General features: G+C 47.9%; 2 protein-coding genes across 5 annotated transcripts in view; one reads left to right on the top strand and one right to left on the bottom strand.

The window, feature by feature from the left end:
* RTN3 (reticulon 3) overlaps nt 1-10,359 on the top strand; it is a 69,167-nt gene extending 58,808 nt beyond the window's left edge. For 3 of the 4 annotated variants that reach the window (XM_006901516.1, XM_006901515.1, XM_006901514.1), the window contains exons 4-8: nt 2,860-2,998; nt 3,424-3,493; nt 5,043-5,089; nt 6,380-6,438; nt 9,992-10,037. In XM_006901516.1, coding sequence (XP_006901578.1) covers nt 2,860-2,998; nt 3,424-3,493; nt 5,043-5,089; nt 6,380-6,438; nt 9,992-10,037 — 361 coding nt within the window. Of the gene's footprint in view, nt 1-2,859; nt 2,999-3,423; nt 3,494-5,042; nt 5,090-6,379; nt 6,439-9,991 lie in introns of all 4 variants that reach the window. The other variant, XM_006901517.1, reaches the window with a different exon arrangement.
* Nucleotides 10,360-14,731: 4,372 nt separating this feature from the next.
* LOC102847711 (chromosome unknown open reading frame, human C11orf95) lies at nt 14,732-18,374 on the bottom strand. Its single transcript, XM_006901540.1, has 5 exons — nt 18,365-18,374; nt 17,130-17,624; nt 16,187-16,564; nt 15,398-15,946; nt 14,732-15,192 (listed from the first exon to the last, which is right to left on the bottom strand). Exons 1-5 carry the CDS (start codon nt 18,372-18,374, stop codon nt 14,732-14,734), a joined length of 1,893 nt encoding a protein of 630 aa, XP_006901602.1.
* Between the last annotated feature and the right edge of the window lie 1,190 nt (nt 18,375-19,564).

Genomic DNA, 19,564 nt, shown 5'->3' with positions numbered 1-19,564 from the left:
AGTGTAGCAGAACTCCGAGCCTTCACTCTTGGTTTTATTATTGATTTCCTCCTTTATGATTTTTAATATCACAGGCAAGTATTGATGAGGTCTGGTGGTCATGGATTTTCTAAAATCCAGCTTCTAGCTTTTTTTATTATACTGTACCTTTTTTCAGATGTTTTCCTTTGTCATTGTCTTCTGGAAATTTTTGAATTATAGGAATGTTTTTGCTAATCCTTTTCCGGTTCATACGCATGGTAACTGGGAGTTCATACTTATGTATGACATGTGCCACCTACTAAACTTTGTTACGACATAGGCATACTACCCATCAGACATAAAAAAAGACAAAAAAGAATGTTTTTGTTTTAATAGTAAATGACAGTTTTTTAAAAAATTCTTCTGTGACCTCTTAGGGCCACAAGAGAATCCTTATCCAGCTGTGTCTCTGGTCTTGGTATTTTCTCTTTGTGAACATAGAAGGAATGACTTAAAACCAAATTGTGGTGTTAGAATTTATTACAGACTGAACGGAATTTCAAATTTCTTAGGAACTCCAGAGTTTCTGGAGCTATGAAGGCTTGATGAACTCTGAAGCTTGAGATAGTCTTTAAACCTTACATTGATAATATCCCTTGAATTATCTTAAATCCAAACAGTAGTTTAACTTAACTAGTAAAAAATGCCTGCCTTGAACATTAGGCTACTTTAAGAACTGTCTTTATGGGACCAAATTGACAGCAACAACTTGAAAGAAGAGATAGACGCTTTAGAGCACAATGGTTTGGTAACAGGGGAAGTACAACTCCAAAAAGGATGGTGGTTTCACAGGAAAGGAAGGCTTGCTTAACCCAAATGTGATCAGCGTCACTGTACATGTAACAACTGTTGAGTTTGTTCATGTTCAGCTGTGTATATTCTCCATAACAACATAGATAAACAGGATTTTTAAAAAAGTATGCAAACTAGTTTTAAGAAAACAATAGTTGTTGAATGAATGTGTACGTTTTAATGACTTTAAAAACAGATGCTTTAGCAAGTTTTTCTTTTTTGTGTACTACTATAGATTTCTAAAATGTGTTTTCATTCAGTTACATCAGTTACAAACACCTAATGCTTAGTCATACATATTTTCTTAATAAGCAGAAAGAATAAAAAGCCTTATTAGAGTGGTTTCAACCCCAGATTTTAGGCTCCTTAACTCAAGACTTTCACCTTTGAATTTTTAAATTACTTTTTTTTTCCCCATTGGAACCATGTCCTTTCCATGATGGAAGACACTTTGAATAGGATTTTAATAGTGTTAGTGGGACTCTTATGTCCCAAGGAGTGTCTGGTGCTGGGGTTTGGTAGGAGGCTGCCCTTTTCTTAAAACTCACAAAGTTCTACAGGTCTCCACCAGATGGCAGCACAAACTAAAAGTTGGATAACCACTTCCCACCAAACCCTAGGGGAATAATTAAGGTCATAGTCTGCATGCCATGAATCATAAAGGATTTAAAGCAAAAGGTATTGGCATCTTACCTTTCAGAATATTCCAGCATCTACTGGAATATATGATAATAGGAATTCAGTAAACATTGAGTGAATGTATAGCTTGTTGTTGTTATGTGCCATCGAGTCACTTGCAACTCATAGCGACCCTGTACATAAGAGCCCTAAACCCTGCTTTGTCCTGTGCCAACCTCACTGTCTCTTACTCATCTACTCCCATTACCCCAATCACCGAATCAATCCATCTCATCGAGGTTCTTCCTCTCCTGCTCTGTCTCTCCATTCTCCTAAACATGATGTTCCCTCTCCAAGGACTGGTCCCTCCTTGCAACATGCCCAGAGTATGTCAGAAAAAGCTTCAGAATGCTTGCCTCCAAGGAGCAGCCCAGTTTTACTCTCTCCAGGACAAACCTGTTTGTTCTCCTAGCAGTCCATGGTATATTCAATACTCTTCTCCAGCACCACAACCCAAAGACATCAATTCTATTTCTTTTCATTCCTAGTCATTGCCCAGCTCTCTGACACATAGCACACAATTGACTTATAGCTTACATTATAATTAATAATTATTGAGCAGGTTAATTGATCTATTAAGATATTCGTAATAGTTCTTACCTTACTCCAGTACCACAGCATCTGTCCTCCAGTAAATGGTGAGTGAACACAGTGTGAGGACATGTTTATCTCAGCTCTGCAGTGCGACTGGGAACAGAACCTAAATCTTTCTGTCTCTTTTAAGAGTTGTCAACTGTCAAACTCAGTATTTCCATTCTTCTCTAGTCTTTTTTAGACAAGTATTTTATAATTTTTCTTTATTATTATAAATGGAATTAATAAATAATATCTCTTTTAAAACATACTTTTAAAAATAGACTTTAATAAAATAGAAGCCCCCGTATACTAAGATTTCAGTCATTTTTTAATTGCTTAAACTTGACTGCACAAAAACTAATAAGGAAATCATACACTCAGCAGCTCCATGTGTCCTCATTAAACACATTTCAGAATGCTGGAAGGGATGGAAATCTTCATAAAGTCTTAGCAAAATACCCTTTTGGAGAATTCCAACTATGTAAACACTTCAGAAAGCGCCTCGTATTTGTATGTTCTTGGCTCTTGATAACGAAATATGTTCACCTTCATAAATGTCTGGTGACACCACAAAGGCTCTTCAGGCATTGTGTTTACTGTGCATTATTGTCTATATGTTGCCAACACCTAGTTATCTTTGCCCCCTAAACGATCATGGAGTTACCACCTCAATTTATGGTAACCAGAAATGCTCCTCCAGATTTCAGACAGCCTGAGGTCAGTTTCACGCTTAAAAGAAGCACTGTGCTGACCCAAAGTCAACTATGTTGTTGCTGTCATTTCTTCTCAAAGAGCCTACCTGGATGTAGACATCACCCTGTCCTCTGAAGCTTTCCATAACTATGTGAACGCTGCTATGGTGCACATCAACAGGGCCCTGAAACTCATCATCCGTCTCTTCCTGGTGGAAGATCTGGTTGACTCCTTGAAGGTTAGTTGCTTTGCATCTTATGGTAGTAAGGCTGCTGGGAAAATGTGCAACTAGGTTACAATTAAAGGAAAAGCCAGAAGTGTCATTAGATAAAAACTAATGTGTGCCTCATTACAGTCAGCCCATCAAAGTGGGGGTTAGGATCAATAGAGAAGGTCTCCCCTCACTGGAGGGCGAACCCCACAGCAGTGATAATATAATCGACATGTATGTAATTACAGTCTGTCTTTGGGCCTAAGAAACTGCAGGATTCTCCTGGATACTCTCACAAGTGTAATGCAAACTCAGGAACTTGCATTTTGAACTTATTTATAGTGTACATCACTTGATACGTACAGTTGTAATTACCCAGAAGAGAAAGAATCCATTAATGTAAATTTTGTCTTCATTATTCCTGCTTCACCCTCTGACCTTGACTGTTGCAGCTGGCTGTCTTCATGTGGCTGATGACCTATGTTGGAGCAGTTTTTAATGGAATCACTCTTCTGATTCTTGGTAAGTGGACGAGAAAAATTTTTCTGTGCTTGCTGAAGTTACTGGCAAGAATATGAGATCAAAGAATAGCTCCACTTGTTTTCACATGGCCAGCCTTTAATATCCATGCTGCTGCTGTTGTTGTTGTTGTGTACCTTCAAATCAGAACCGACCCATACTTGACCCTCTAGTGGGTTTTCAAAGGCTGTTAGTTAATTGCACAGGAGGAGAGTGCCCATTTTTCTCCTGTGAAGCGGCTGGTGACCTCGAACCGTATGCCTTCAGGATTGCAGTGCAGCTTCTTACCACCAGGCCACTAGAACTCCCTAATATCTATGTTGTTGTTATTTTGTGCCATCAAGTCACCTGAGACTCATGATGACTCTATGTTCAATATCTGAATCCTGCTCTATCCTGAGCCAACCTTATTGTCTCTCACACACTACCCCACTCACTGAGTCAGTTCATCTCATCAAAGATCTTCCTCTCCTGCATTGCCCCTCTCCCCCCCAAGCATAATATCCCTCTCCACGGACTGGTCCTTCCTTGCAGCATGCCTCCAAAGAGCAGCCAGGTTTCACCCTCTCTAGGATGAATCTGTTTTTTCTCTTAGCAGATATCCATAGAAACTTTAAACTACATCCTGGAGAAGGCTGCTTGTGTACTAACCCTTTACTCAGTCCTTCTAACTATAAAGGAATGGAGGTTCCTGGTTCTGAAAACAATTGACCTTCTTGACAGCTAACTAAAAGCTTAAAGGTTCAAGTCCACCTCAGAGGAAGGCCTGGAGAGCTGCTTACAAAAGATCAGCCATTTAGCACAGTTCTTCCGACATGTACAGGCTTGCCCTGATTTGGAATCAACTCAACATCGTCTGGTTTTATAAAGAACTATTAAAACAACAAGAAGTAAAGGAGAGTTGTCCAGATTTGTATTTTCTTAATTCCAGAATTGTTACTTTTAGTAAAAAGGAGGCTGACTGTGTACCTGAGTATCACTCTGAACCAGCTTTGAGGTGTCCTGGTGGTATAGTTGTTATATAATGTACTGATAACCCGAAGGTCAATTGTTCAGAGCCACCATCAGCTCCATCAAGATTTATGCCCTTGGAAATCCAGTGGAGAATGACCATGAGTCCGTTCACTCGGTGGCAGCGAATTCTGGTTTAAACTAGCTTTAGGAGAACAGTGGTTAAAGCTAGAGGCTGAAATGTTGGCTGTTTGAAAACCACCCCCACGTGAGTGTCGTCCTCCCTGTTGTCCTACATGGTAAAAATCGTGCAGTCTGCTTCTATAAAGATCTACAGCTTCCTAAACCCTCCAGAAGGAGCCCTGGTTGGCAGAGTGTCCTGTATCATCTGTTAACTGGAAGGTTGGCTGTTTGAGTCCTCTGATAGATAGCTCAAAAGAAAAGTAGACAGTCTCCTCACAAAATTTACAGCTTTGCTGACAGCCACTGTGGGGTTTTTGTTTTGTATTTTTTGGTTGTTAGTTGGTTTTTACTTTATATATCCTGAGGAAAATGATCTTTTGTGTCTGACTCACTTTTACACTTTCATTCTGTTTTATAGCTGAACTGCTCGTTTTCAGCGTTCCAATTGTCTATGAGAAGTACAAGGTAAGCATTTATCTTTTCTGTTTCAATTATGCCACATGCATGACTGGTTTTAGTTCATAGTTTTAGACATTATAACAGTCTTCCTATAACCATGATTCCTAGAAACTCATTTTCTAAGACAAGTTCCTCTTTAGAGTGATTTCTTCCAAGGAGAAAAACTAGAATGTAGAAAAGATAGCATCACAAGGACACTTTATAACATGTGTGTCTTTTGAATTTTTATCATGTGGATGTATATTATCTATTAAAAATAAATTAGGAAATATTTAACCAAATACTGTATGTCATTCTCATGAATAAATCAGTTCACCCTGTAGACCCTAGAAGGAAGCATCTCTTGCTAACAAGAAGAAATAGCCAAACTCTTCCATTGGTAAGTCATTTCTGCAAAAGACAAGTGGAAATTTGAAGATACAGAAAAAAGTGCCAAAGCTCATAAGACAGATGAAAAATTATGTGCCTCCAAAAGGTGACAAGAAAGGATACAAGATCCAGTGCCCGACAGAGGTCACCATCTGCCTGCGTCTGTTTTGCTCTGACTCTTCAGGGTGAACACTTCCTGGGGATATTGTGAGGGGAAAGGAGAAATTGTGGTGTGAGCAGTCAGCCAAAGATAACCATGTGAAATATAAAAAAGCAAAGCTAAAGGAAAAATATGAAAAGGCTGTTGCCTCAGACCTTGAGAGAGCAGAAGTGCCAAAGTAAAGGAGGGTCCTCCCAGAGCAGAAGGCTTGAAGAATGCCAGACAGGAGGACGAAGACACAGTGGCTGTGTGTAGTTTGCATATCTGCTTAGACCACTGGTGAGCCACGAATATGAATCCAAGTGCATTTCACTGCAAGCTTCAGTTGCAAACAGCACAACTGAAGATTCTTCCTAGAGAAAACAATTTTGTTTTAAACACGTGACTTTTTAAAGGGCTATTGTATACAATTAGATTTTTAATCTTCTGATGATTAATGTCTCTAAATTAGTCTTCATTTCTTGTAATATGGCTGGCCCCTAAGAATTGGTATTATAGTGAATACTAGGGGTTTAGGATTTTTTATTTCCGTTTTTTTATAATTTGTAATAATAGGATAGGACAGTTTTCAGAACTGCTGTACACAGGGTCACTGTGAGATGCAGGGAGAACCAGTCTTAAAAAAACCCTTAAACTGAAGTCTAAAAATTTTTAAACATTTTTTTCCAGAATATAGAGTAGTATTTTTTTTTTAAGTAAACTAGGCTAAAGAACAAATCCTTCAGGAAAATTTTTAATGTTTGTATTACTATTTTCTTTCTTTAAAGACCCAGATTGATCACTATGTGGGAATTGCCCGGGATCAGACCAAATCAATTGTTGAAAAGTAAGTATGTACAGGAGCTATTTTTTATCAGCCTGTGATTCTCACATCAACCCCAGCCTGTTAAAGTCTCAGTTAATAGCATTTGGTTTTACTTGAAATTATTTGAGCAGCTTCTTTAAGAATTCTTTCTATCTTAAACTGGAAGGGACTCAATCAGCAGCACTTGGGCTGTCAGAGCTGACTGGTGCGTGTTCTTGGTTGCTTCCTCACCCCCATTTCTTTTCCAGTTTCTAAGATTGTTTTTACCGAGATAAAGTCAGTCGGCAGTTTTCTGTTCAGTGACGTTACTCAGATTCACATGCACTTTGTGTTTCCAGTGTTTCCCTCGCCCTCAACAGGCAGGCACTGCCCGTGAGCAATTGCTCCCCCTGCCCTTCTCACCACTGACTGGTGACCACTAATCATTAACTTTGGGCTGTATGCATCACATGTGCCAATTTTAAGCCAAATTCCTCCCTCCTTCTTCAGAAGTTTTAATAAATAAATGACTTAAAGCTTAAAAAACTTGCTTGTAGCCCATTAAATAAATATTTTAAGAAGTAATGTATTGACATATTTCTATAGCTTCATTAAGCAAGGAAATAGTTTTTAACATGTTGCCGCAAATAACGGCAAAAGTGTTTCTAAGCATGGTCTCAATTTAAAAGTGTGCTGCAACATGTTAAAATTTAGGACAAATGCTTATGAAACTAACAGAATAAAAATGCTAAGATTTTCCCTATTTTTTTCCATACATTCTTTAAAAAACAAAACATGACAAGCAGTTGAGCCCCCTCCCCTCCCTTTGTGTTCCTCAAGTTCCTTTCACATCCAGACATTTGTGCTTCACCGACTCTTTCAGGAGAGAACCATGAACATGCTCAGATAGCTCTGACTGAAGTCAACCTCCTCACCTGCTTTCTAGGGTTTATGTTAAAGCTAGCCAAGTGACTTGGCATAATTATATATTTGGTTCCTGTTTACTCTTGATTTGTGAAAGATGGGCGTAGTTTAGCATTAGAGCCAAAGCTCGGATTATAGCCGACTCAGACGTAACATTATGGAGAATCTGTGCTTTGCCATTTACTTAAGTATGTGAATGGGTGATGGATAACTTAATGATTTCAAACACATTTGCAGAATGAAGGGCAGATCTGGTGTTGTCTATGAGGCCTGTAAGCTGTGAGGACCAGGAACCCATAACCCATCTCATACTTGGATGTCTCCTTGTTTCTGTGTGGCTCTAGTATGTGGTTGACCCAGCATTTCTTTATCTCTGCATCACTAGAACAGTACATAGACAGAGAACTGCCAAGAAGTTTGAGTTTGATTTAGAAGAGGCCATGGCCCCACAAATATCATTGCTAATGTCCGATGGATCCTGGCTGGAAGCAGAGAAAAACAGTAATGTGTATCATAACCAATTATGGCTAACATTGAGAAGAATGTTAATCCAGAATATTTGTGTCCTTATAAATCTATACCTAGACCTAGAAGCTGTTGTGTAAACAGAGCAATGGAACACTATATGGTTTAAAATTAAGAAAGGGGTATTTCTTTAGGTAGGCATTTCTGCCCGCGGTTGACATAAGAAGCTATATGTCCTAACAGAAACAGCGAACAGTCCGAAGGACTACATCTGTGTATCAACTACTACAAAAGCTACAGCCATCAGATGGATAACAAGGGTCGCATCCAAGGTCAGCTAAAGCCAAGGAGCCTCCGTGAGCTACAGCTCTGGAACATCCGGTGCTACGTCCAGTATCTGGTGCATCCCTGCTTGTGCTGAAAAAGCAACTGCTCCTTGCCATCCTGCCCGAAGATGCGAGTGGTGCAAAACATCAAAGGCTTCAGTCCTGAGGCTTGGGGTGGCTGCCTCGCCTTCACACAGATCCTCGCCTCTGCTTCTACCATGCCAAACACTGCCTTGAGAACAAGTGCTCCAAGTTCTGCCCCGCATCAGACCAAGCTCCGCCCCCAGCCGATCAGGCAGCATGGCCTGCAGCACACCCAGTTCTTGACAGCGTGTGGCAGGATAAGCATCTACAGTGTGCCTTAGCAGAGCTTGCCCTCTACATCAGCACCTCTTGGCATGCCTCAGGCTCTGCAGGCCCCTGCCCAGCCCCAGCCCTCACCCCTGAGTATGAGAGTGTGGGTATGAGGGCCACACTGTGGCCCAGGCTTAGCCTACTCCACAGTCTATAGGCAAACCCATTAACTCTCCCCTCCTCCTCAACCACCCAAAGGTGGTGGAGGCCCATTGGCAGATCCAACTCAAGGTCTAGCAGCAGTAGCTGTACCACATTGACACATGGCATGGTCCCAGAGTGCAAGAGTATAGTGACCCCTATGAACCAGATGACCCCCATAGGCTCGAACATGTCACACCCTGTATGCTGCACTGGTGATATCAACTCCTTTTTATGTTAAAATAAGTGTACGACCGACAAAATAAACATTAGAGAGGTGTGCATCGGGGTTGTATCCTTTCTCCTTACCTGTTCATTATATATGCGGAGCAATTTATTTGAGAACACAGCCTTCAATATGGATTGCAACTCAAAAGTCAAGAAAATAAAAATCTTTCACCACTAGAACAAGCAACATCACAATAGTTGGAGAAAAGATTGAAACCGTCAACAACTTCATCTTATTTGGATCCATAATCAGTACACTTTGTAAGAGCAGTCAGGAGATTAAAAGCCTTATTGCACTGGGAAAGTCTGCGGCCAGGGACCTCTTCAGATTATTGAGGAGCAGTGATGTCAGTCTGAGGACCAAGCTGTACCTGATTCCATCCATGTTATTTTTTTCAACCACTTGCTATACTGCTGAGCTAGACAGTGAATAAGGATGACAGAAGAAGAATTGATACCTTTGAACTGTGGTGGTGGTGGTGGTGGTGGTGGTGGTGAAGAGCACTGAACATCCCATGGACTTCCAGAAGAGCAAACAGATACGTAGAAGATATAGCCAGAGCGCTCCTTGGAGGCAAAGATGACACAACTTCGGAAGTCTGTCATAGTTTGGGCATCATGCTTGGAAAGGTGGAGAAGGGACGGTAAAGGAGAGGAAGACCGTTAACCAAGAGGATTGACACAGTTACTACAGCAGTGGGCTCAAGTGTGTCAGAGATTGTACAGTTGGCACAGTATGGGACAGGGTTCACACACGTTGTTCATAAGGATCACTGTGAGTTGAACTTGACCGGACAGCACCCAACAGCCAAGAGCAGCTGCCTCACAGCCAGAGAAGCAGGACGCTGTGGCCACTGCTAGTTACTATCAGCACACGGTCACTCAGCAGATGTTCTGCCCAGGGACCACAAGTTCTTTTTAGTGAAGGAAGGCCCAAGGAGGTTCTGGCATTGAAAGAGGACAAAACAGCAGGCACAGTGGGGGCAGGGGCAGATCTTTGTGGGCGCGCCCCAAACCAGATGGCAGCCTCTACTCCGTGAGACTAAGCCCAGGAGTGTGTTGGCCACATTGCGTCAGCAGGTAAAGTCACAGGTACAGTAAAAACCAGAACCAAATGTTTGCTTACACCTTTGTTTTTCTTTTTCTTTCTTTAATAGGGTCCAAGCAAAACTCCCTGGAATTGCAAAAAAAAAGGCAGAATAAGCACATGGACACCAGAAATGCATCAGTTACTAAAACATCATTTAATAGTTATAACATTGTCACTTGTACCGTGAAGGAACGTGCTCAGTGTCAGCCCGAGCCTGCATTCCAAGCTTATTCTTGAATTCGGTGTTTTCTCCTCTCCTTTCCCTTTACCCCTCAGTATCAAGCACAGGAATTGTTGGACTGAGAAAAAGAACTGAAATTTTAGAACTAGGAGAGTAAAGAATCAGTAAGGTAAATCAATACCTTTAATGGTGGTGGAGCTTTTTGCCTGGAGTTGGAAAGGGGAAAAATTGAAGGCAAGGGGGGAAATGACAGATAAAACATAACCACAACCCTGCAAACCCTTCAGTTCTTTTATTCCATTTTTACATGTGTGTTTTATACTGTTTCCCTTCATATTTCCCCCCTTATTTTTAAGTTAAAAAATAATGATTAATTTATGAAGAATTACTTAGGAACAGGAGTCGGATTCCTTTTTGTTTTAGGGTTTTTTGTTGTTTGTAATCTTGTCTTCTTGCTTCACAAGATGAGCTCATGATCTTTCTCCTCTTTATTTAGTGATAACTTCAACTCTGTTAGTAACTTACAGATCATAGTGATGATTGCCAGTTCCTAGTAATGCCATCTGATTGGAAGTGGAAGGTGGTGGTCCAGGGGACAGAGCCGGGGCCACCTCTCCCTCTCCAGCGTGGTCCCAGAATGGAAAAGCTCCACCACTTGGCAGGTGGTGTCTGTGTCGCTTCTTGTGAACACGGGTTGGAGCTTTCATGTGAGAACTTATTCCTGAAATGTGCTTTCCTCCCTCTCCCCCACCCCCTTTCACCTTCAGGTTAATAAATATGGTTGTACTTTTCTTACTATGAAATAAATGTCTGTAACTGCTGTACACTGCTGTAAACTTGTTAAGAGAAAAAATAACCTGCATGTGGGCTCCTCCGTTATGAGTTCTTGTAATCCTGTCTCGGTCCGTGGAGGGGGCACATTTTTAGGAGAGAAACTACAGAAGAAACAAAGTCTTTTGGTTTGGTTTTATTTTTTTTTTTTTGTTTTTCTCTCCAGCTTCCTTCTTCATGGGGTACATTTTTAACCTGTGCTCATTCTCTCACCCTGAGGACCAAAGCCAGGCTGGCTGAAAGGTTGTGTGTCTGTGGTCAAGAGACCACAAGTTAGCATAGAGAAGTGCATTTTGTGGTTCATAGGGAGTCGTAACTGCTTTGAAGCTAGCTTTTACGGGTGTGTGTTGTTTTGATTAGAGATAGTATGTGTTGGCACCTCTGCTGTGGCCCAGGGTGCCTGCTTTTGCGTGTTTTCCTAGCAGTTTTAGGTCAGAATGACCAGACAGAGCTAGAGTGTGGATGCACTGTGCACAATTAAGACCATAGCAAGGCTCAATGTGACCTCAGGTGGAGAGCAATTGGAAACCATTGGTTCCCATTTGAGGCCAGGTGTTTTCCTCTCCATCAACGTGAAAATGCAATCAACTTGGAAGAAATATCTGTTGTTTTCTTCAGGTTGTAACTGGTAGATCCGAGAACCCAGAGAAAGTATACACTGGTGACTTCAAAGTACGGGCTACACCGACAGTTCCAGAGAGCATTCTGTGGGCAGTAGTCTAAGGAAATCTTCCCACGTGTTTAGCAAATTACGTAGGGATTTTAAAGGTTAAAAGGTACCTTTGCCTTATTTCCATTTTCTCATTTCTTAGCTCTTTCCTTTGCAAATGTTTCACTGGTCTCATGTCACGGTAGGAGATGCATCTTCTTCCTCATTCTTTGCCTGCCAGGAAGTTAGAACTGCTCGTGTCTTTGGGCTTCCCCTCCACAGGACCCCTTCATGCACTGGAAGCCCCCACACCTAGCTCTTTTGTGTCGTTACTCCTGTGTTTAGATCATTGGACAGATCATTGTGCCACGCAGAAAATGTGGGGTGGTTTTTTTGGGGTTTTTTTTTTGGCGGGGGGTTTCTTTTTTAAAAAAAAAGCTATAGATGAAAAATTACTAATGAAACTGTGTGAGTGTATGTGTGTGCAACATAAAAATAAGTAGCACCCAAGGAGCTTAAATCTTGGTTCCTGTAAAACTGCAAATTGATGTGATATTAATAATAAAAACCAAACAAACACGATGAGGCTGGTGTCATTCTGCTAACTTTATTTATACACAGTTTTGGTGTATGGAACCCGAACAAGGCTTCCAAACCCCCCACCCCTGCTCCACCTCTGAAGCTTCACAAAGCGCCAAGCAGTTGATACTGGTAAAGATCCCCTTGATTTCAGGATTTCCATGGGAGAGCAAAGTTGTGCATTTGGTTTCTGAGAGAAAAATCAGAGCCCCGTAAGAGGAGGGTGGTGAGTAGACAGGGCCAGAGGGGCCACTGTCCCAGCGCAGCCTCACGCCAGCCAATGAGCCAGCAGCATGGCACATTCACAGTCACAGCCACAGAGCTGTCAGACCAGCCAGCCCTCGTGGAAAACGGAAGCCAAGGGAAGTCTGGGTTCTCTGCTGACAGCCCTTTGTCACCTCCAGTTTGCACTTCCCTAAAACTAAGGCTGCTGTGACCCTTCAGCTGGGTTTTAAAAACCTCTTCAAAAACTTAGGCAGGGTTGTTGTTGTTTTTAATGCCTGATGCAAACAACTTCACAAATACGCATACAAATGTTCAAATAATGTCACTAAGTAACATAGGATATAAATATGTATTCAGAATAACATTTACATATTGGCCATAAGAGCAAGCATACTATTACAAACAATCTTCATGAAGAAACTTCATGTGTTGGAGTCAGATGAGGGGAGGCTTATCCCCTGACCCCCCAAGCCCACGAGACCAGAGCCTCCCTCAAAGCAGGGGTCGCTTCTAGATTCCCTGGTGCTCACAATTTCATGTGTGGCATCACCACTGGAGAGCATATTAGGAGCTCAGTTCCCTCGGGAACTGTACCTGGAGCTGTCCCCAGGAAGGCAGCCATCCACTCCTGTCCTAGTGTTAATCGCTACCTTTTGGAAAGAAAAATGGAACCCTTCCTACCATAGTGGCCTGGGTGGTTCTAACTTGTTGCTCCCATTTGCATTTGCCTACCCTTTCTGACCTGGAAGAGTAGCAGAATACTCATTCTGGAATTGAAAACATGCATGAAAGAAAAGAAAGAATGGCAGTGCCCAGCTTGGTGCCACCCCCAAGTCCCTGTTTACAAGCTTTTTAATACTGTCAAAAACCCTAGAGGTCCAAACACTGGAGATTCACTTTTCAGTCAATGGACTGCTCACTCCCTTTCTTTCCAGCCCTGGTCCCCAACTGATGAACACAACTGCCAGAGCCTTGGCCTGCTGGGAGGCCGGGGCCAGGCGGGCAGCAGCCCCACTCGTGGAGCCTGCCCCTTCCAGCTGCGGCCTGTGATGCCAAGAACTCCCCACAGAGCTCAGAAGCCTGCCTGAGGCACCCCCACATCCTAGGCCAGTATGTGTTAGACTTTGGCCTACCTGGATATGAAATGTCCGTAACACCAGAGGGCAGGAGGCTGTGTAGTGTAATGGTAAGAATACTGAGCTGAGGGGAGAACTTTTTCTTCTCCCCTGTAGATTCCCTCCCTGGGCTGCATCTTAGCGAAGTTGAAGATGTATTAGCTGATTGTCAGGGCCCCTGGCAATCTTCAGTTACATATAAAAATGATAGAAAATCTGCAGTATAAAACTCAACTCCCAAATAGGAAGAGCCAAGGTGCGTGGGCCTGAGCATCTGCTCTGGGGGGTGAAGGTGGGGTTTCCTCTCATTTTATTTTGCTGCAGCAGCTCCTGGGCCCCTCATGCTAAAGACCCAACCCTCATGTCTCACCAGCTGATCTAGCCCCACTGACTTTAGAATGAAGGAACTAGTCCTGTGTGGCTTCACCTGTGATGAGGAGACGCATATTAATGGGGGATGTTTGGCGAGCCTTCTAGGCCCCAATCTACCGTTTCCACCCTCGCTGCATCTTCCTTTTAGTCTTTCCTCTGCCACCTCACAGCTTATCTCTGATACACGCATAATAAATAAGACATTTGCACATAAAGGTGATTGGGACAGCTCTCTCCCAGCCCCCCCTGCCCCTTTTCATATAAAAGCATTAAATACAGTTTCAAAATAAAATACAAAGCAAAATGGGCCTGGTCTCGGGGCCACCTATTCTCCACAGGAGAATGAAAACTACACATCCCTCTCGGACCTGCCTGGGAGATCACAGTGGGGACCCCCAGCCTCGCCCCCCCCCAGGACTGAGGCTGCCCCTGGAGAAAGAGGAAGGCTCAGCCTGGCCCCAGACCCCCGAGGACAAGGGGTACAGAGGGGGTAGGACTGCCAGTGCCCCTGCCAAAGCCTAGAATGATGCCACCTCTTAACTGGCAAAGGAGGCCTTTCCACGAAGAGCAGCCAAGGGCTTGGAGGCGCAGATGGGGGGTGTGGCAAGTGGAGCCCATCCTCAGCCCAGGCAATGGCTCAAAGGCAGGTCTGTAGCGACCTGTGTCTGGCCTAGGGGCACATGGAGTGGCCTTCCTAGAACACGTGGAGGCTGGCAGTGCCTCATGTTAACTCCTGGCGGCCCCACTTTGGCTTCTGGGGAACTCGGTCCCCGACCAGTGCTGGCCGCCTGCGCTCTGCGCCCGGCCCGGCCAGCGGGGGGGCGACGTGAGGGGCTCCCGGCCGAGTCCGCTGAGCTAAGCCCGGCACACCGCACCCGACTTGAGGTCGCTGCTGTCGCGCGGCGGGGGCGCTGGCGCCCCGAAGCCCTCGTGGCCATAGCAGCGCAGCGCCGCCTCCTCGTAGGCCTCCAGGATGGTCTGGCGCTCTTCGGGCGTGAAGTCCATGGAGAAGGGGTGCACCTGCAGGATGTGCCGCTTGATGGTGCTCACCTTGAGCGTGGCCAGCGCGCCGCCGCACACCATGCACACCAGGCCGCGCCGGCTGCCGTCGTAGTCCATCAGGTACTCGCCCCGCCAGCGCGGCTGGTAGTTGCGTCGCTGCTCGCGGCTGCGGGGCGGCGGCGGAGGCGGGGGTGGCGGCGGGGGTGGAGGCAGGGGAGGGAAGGCGAGCCCCTCCGGCTCTCCGCCGTCCTCTTCTTCCTCCTCTTCCTCGGCGGGGCGCTCCGAAGGCTCCCCTGGGGAAAGTGGGGCGTCGCCTGGGGAGGGACAAAGGGCAGGATTGCAGCCTGGGCGCGACTCTGGGCCGGCGCATCACCGCCTCCCCTCTGCCCTCCAGCTCATCGCCGCCCCTCTGCTCTCACCACCCGCTCCCGCCCCCACGAACCTCACCCTGCTCCCCTGCCAGGTGGTCCCTCCCCACCTGCACTGGCTCCTGTGCTCCCCACCTCGCCTGCGGCTCACCCCACCACTCCTCCTCCTCTGGCTCCTCCTCCGCCCCTCCCTGCTCGGAGGCCGAGGCTGTGCTGGGGGCGGCGGGGGCCCGGGGGGACTCGGGACGCGGCAACCCCAGGGCCAGCAGCTGGGCGGCCTTCTCGCTCCACTCCTGCGCGATGAGGGCCTTGTCCGGCCCGCTGAGGCGCGTGGAGCCCGGGTGGCGCTGGCGGATGTGCCGCTTGATGGTGCTCATCTTGAGCGAGGCCAGCGCGCCCCCGCACACCATGCACACCAGGCCGCGCCGGCCGCCGTCGAACTCCATCAGATACTCCAGCCGCCAGCGCTCCTGGTAGTGGCGGCGGTGGTCGCGGCCCCGCGGTCGCCGGGCCCGGCCCCCCGCCCTCGCGCCCGTGCCCGTGCCCGCGCCCTCCTCCTCTGCGGGCCTGGGGCTCTCAGGGGCCCAGCCGGCCTCTTCCTTTACGTCTGGGGGGCTGGGCTCCTGAGAGGAAGGGGCTCTGGCAGCGAGGGCCGAATCCCGGCTCTTTCTGGTCAGGTCCTGGGGGGCGAGGTTGTCGTCTGTTGGGGAAGGGGCGAGGGAGAGGGGCTCAGCCTGCTGGCTTGGTTGTCATTACCCACGCAGAAGGGGTCCCTTGTTCCTCACCCCAGCCCCAAGCTAGAAGCTGTGTGTGTGTACGTGTGTCTGTGGAAAGGGAGTGGGACTTCTTGGCCCTCAGCTTGGCCTACAGACAGACAGACCCACTTGGCAGCCCTGATTGGAAGGGAGAGGGAAGTTGGGCTCTGGAACTAGCCTCGCACCTGATGGGGACTGGGTGAACTTGGGCCTCGCCTGGGGCCGGCCGCCCCAGGCCTGCAGCAGGGCACTGCGCTGGGGGCCGCTGAGACCCAGGGAGCTGGGGTGCACCTCCAGCACGTGGGCCCGGATGTCGTCCAGGTGCAGGCTGGGCAGTGCCTGGCCACAGGCCATGCACACCAGCCGGTTCCCCCGCGGGTCATAGTCCATGAGACACTCAGCCCGAAACCAGTTCTGCAAGGACTCCTTCAGCCTCCGTTCCAGACGACGGGCCCCCAGCCCCCTGTTGCCCCCGGCCCTCCGGGAGGCCCGCCGCCGGGCCCTGGGTGGCCCTGAGCCCCCTCGGCGCTGGCGCCGGCTACTGCCACCACCTGAGGCTTTGCCTGAAAGGTTGGAGGGGGGACAAGGCACTGAGCTGCTGGAACTCTGGGGGGCCCCACCACCACAGCCAGGTCCTCCGCAAGCCTCTCTCACCTGGCTTTTGACCTCTGCGCTCTCAATCTCTGCTGTCATCCTCTTCCCTAAAATCCTAAAGTCTCCATTTCCCATTTCCTCAAGATCCACCCCATCCCTTGCCCCAGCTTCCAGCCCTTTCTCTAGGGCTGACTGTCAACCACTCGGTTCTAGCATCTGAGACCCTTCACTGAGCCCAGCACGGTCTTCCCACACAGCCACCCCTTCCCCTGCCAATCCCAATCCCACCAACCACCACTCTCTTTGATGCTTCTAAAACCACAGGATGCCAGAACTGTGGTTTTAGGGATGCTGACGATCCCCTGGCCCTGCCACCCTGCCATTCTTCCCCTACTATCCCACAGAGCAATTAAGTGTCCCAGTCAGACCAGGAGCTGTTTCTTGTTCAGGAAAACTGCCTTGTTAGCAGAGACCCGAGCTTCCCACTTGGCCCCAGGGGCCACCTAGGCCCTGCCTGCCCATGCCCTTCGTTACCTGCACCCTTAGGCTGAGAAGCTGGAAGGCTGGCCCCTTCTTCCTCCTCTTCTTCTTCTTCGTCCTCCTCCTCCTCAGCCCCCTGGGTCCCCAGGCTCTCAGCCTCTCCGCAGGCCCCCAGCCCCAGGTGGGCATCCCAGCTATTGCTGATGACTTCCTTCTCTCGGGGGCTCCAGTGCAGGGAGTAAGGGTGCTTTTGGCGGATGTGCCGCTTGATGGTGCTCAGCTTGAGGGTGGCCAGGGAGCTGCCACACACCATGCACACCATGCCATGCCGGGCAGGGTTGAAGTCCATCAGGTACTCCAGCCGCCAGTGGTCGTGGTAGTAGCGCCGATGGTCACGGCCAGGGATGCGGCTCTTTCCAGGCCTTGAGGCGCGGGCCTCACAGTGGTCTGAGTATTTCCTGCCTGATGATGCTGGTCCCTTGGCCCTGGAGGATGGGGGGGCACTTCCCCAGGACCCCAAGGCACCCCCTTCCAGCTGCAGATCTTGCCCTGAAGAGGAGGGGAAAGGAGACCATTGTTCAATCTCCAAATTCCAGGGAAAGAAGCCAAGGCTTTGATTTGGCAAGCATCACAGGCAGGAGAGGGAAGGGATGCAGGCAGGAGAGGGATGGAGAGTCCAACAAGCGAGGTGCGAGAAGCAGGGAGACACAGCATTGGCCCTTCACAAAGACTCGGTCCCTTTAAGAGAGAATCAAGAACAAAAGGATGCAGGGCATTCTGAGGGCCTGGCTTGGACACTCAGAAATAAGGTGGCCAGCAGGCTCTGTGAGGGGCTCTTCCTGGAAGAGAGCTGGAGGGGTGAAGCCAGGAGAGCAGTGAGCTGGGCGGTCACAGCCAGAGCAGGCGGAGGGGGCGAGAGGGGTGAGAGGAACAAAGGGGGCATCTGTCTGCATCCAGGCTGCACTCAGGACCCACCCACCTGGGGCCCCAGCCAGGAGGGCCCCACCCAAAAGTCTTATCCCTTTCTCCAATGCCTCAAAATACAGCCTCCTGAGAGTCCCACTTTGGGGCTGGGTGCTAAGTATTGTCAGTTCTCCAAACACAGTTAACCATGGGAGGGTCCCCAAGACAAAGCTGTCAACACATCGGGGGGAAAAAAAGAGTCCATCAGACCTTGTGTTCCTGGTTTCTGAGAGAGCCAATGACCAGGGAAGGAGGGGCTGTTGTGGCAAGGGAGCCCCCAGAGTGGCCTTTGGAGATACTGCAGCAGGGAGCGGCCACCACCCCACTGGAGCCCATTAAGTCTTGCTGGGGATTTATTTTTTGCTCTTGGCAGGGAGCTGGCCACCGCCCAGCAATCAGAAGGGCAGGAGCTGGAGAGGCAGAGCAAAGCCTACTAAGTCAGCTCTGCTTCCCTTGCCAGATACAGGCAGCAGAGAGCCCAAGCAGCCTCCCACCTTAAGGTTATTTTATTTTCAAATAGTGTGCTGGCCACACAGACTGAACGGGCAGGGCAGGTTCTAAATGTTCTCCCAGTGCAGAATCCTAGGGTCAGGTAGACAAAAGACAAGATCAAAGGGGGTGCCTGTCACCTTTTTTTTTTTCCTTTTTAAAGTAAACCCATGGAAAAACAAATGGCTTCAGAGTCAGAGAGACCTGGCTAGATTCCTGATTTCAGTGATAACTTGCTTTGTGACCCCAAGCTGGTCACCTCTGCTCAAGAGGGTCTAAGCTTCTTTGTCTGCAAAGGCACACTGGTGCTGGATGGGTTTCTAAGCATCCTTCCAGCGTTGAGTGCGCGCTAGTCTACGGTGGACTGGCCCTTTAAGGGCCGGATAAAGGGGAGGAGCCGAGATTCTTTAAAAACAAAAGGGGACAGGGAGTTTCTGCCCCGGGAGGAAAGGGAGCGCCCCAACGAGGCAGGCCCTCCTCCGTCCACCCTGAACCTTCAGGGGTCTGAAGGCACTGACCCTGGCAGTAGTGCAAAGTGGAAAGAGTCCTTTGACAGCGATCGAGGGCTGGCTGCTCCCACTATAGCTGACACACAGGGCAAAAAAATTCTGGAAAGAGGAAGGAGATAACGGAGATAACAAGGGGATGTGGTCTGTCCGCGTGGGCGAGTCCATCCATCCCGCTAGAACTGCCCGCGGTGGGGGAAGGTGTGGCGGGCCTCCTCAGATTCAAGCTGTGCTTTCTCTCCAGAAGGAAAAATGCCATTGACGAGGGAGCTTCTCGATTTAAGAGTGGACTGCTGACCTCAGCTCCTCGGGGGAGGGGGGGAGCCCCTGAAGGGGACCCAAGTGTGGGCGGACTTTTTAAGAGAAGGAGACACCAGAGGCCACCTGGGAGTCTGAACAGGGCGGGAGCAACAAGGCCAACAGCCTTAGGCGAGAGCCCCACAGCTCCTGGCCAGGCCCCCCCGGGGCCCCTCTGGCCTGGCCCCCAAAGCGGGGTGCCGCGGGGCCCTTTAAGGGGGCGAGGATCCGCCC

The sequence above is a fragment of the Elephantulus edwardii genome, unplaced genomic scaffold (assembly GCF_000299155.1).
Source record: "Elephantulus edwardii isolate Elephantulus edwardi_28Jun2011 unplaced genomic scaffold, EleEdw1.0 scaffold00328, whole genome shotgun sequence".
Taxonomy (NCBI): domain Eukaryota; kingdom Metazoa; phylum Chordata; class Mammalia; order Macroscelidea; family Macroscelididae; genus Elephantulus; species Elephantulus edwardii.
This window is presented reverse-complemented; position numbering and strand designations above follow the sequence as displayed.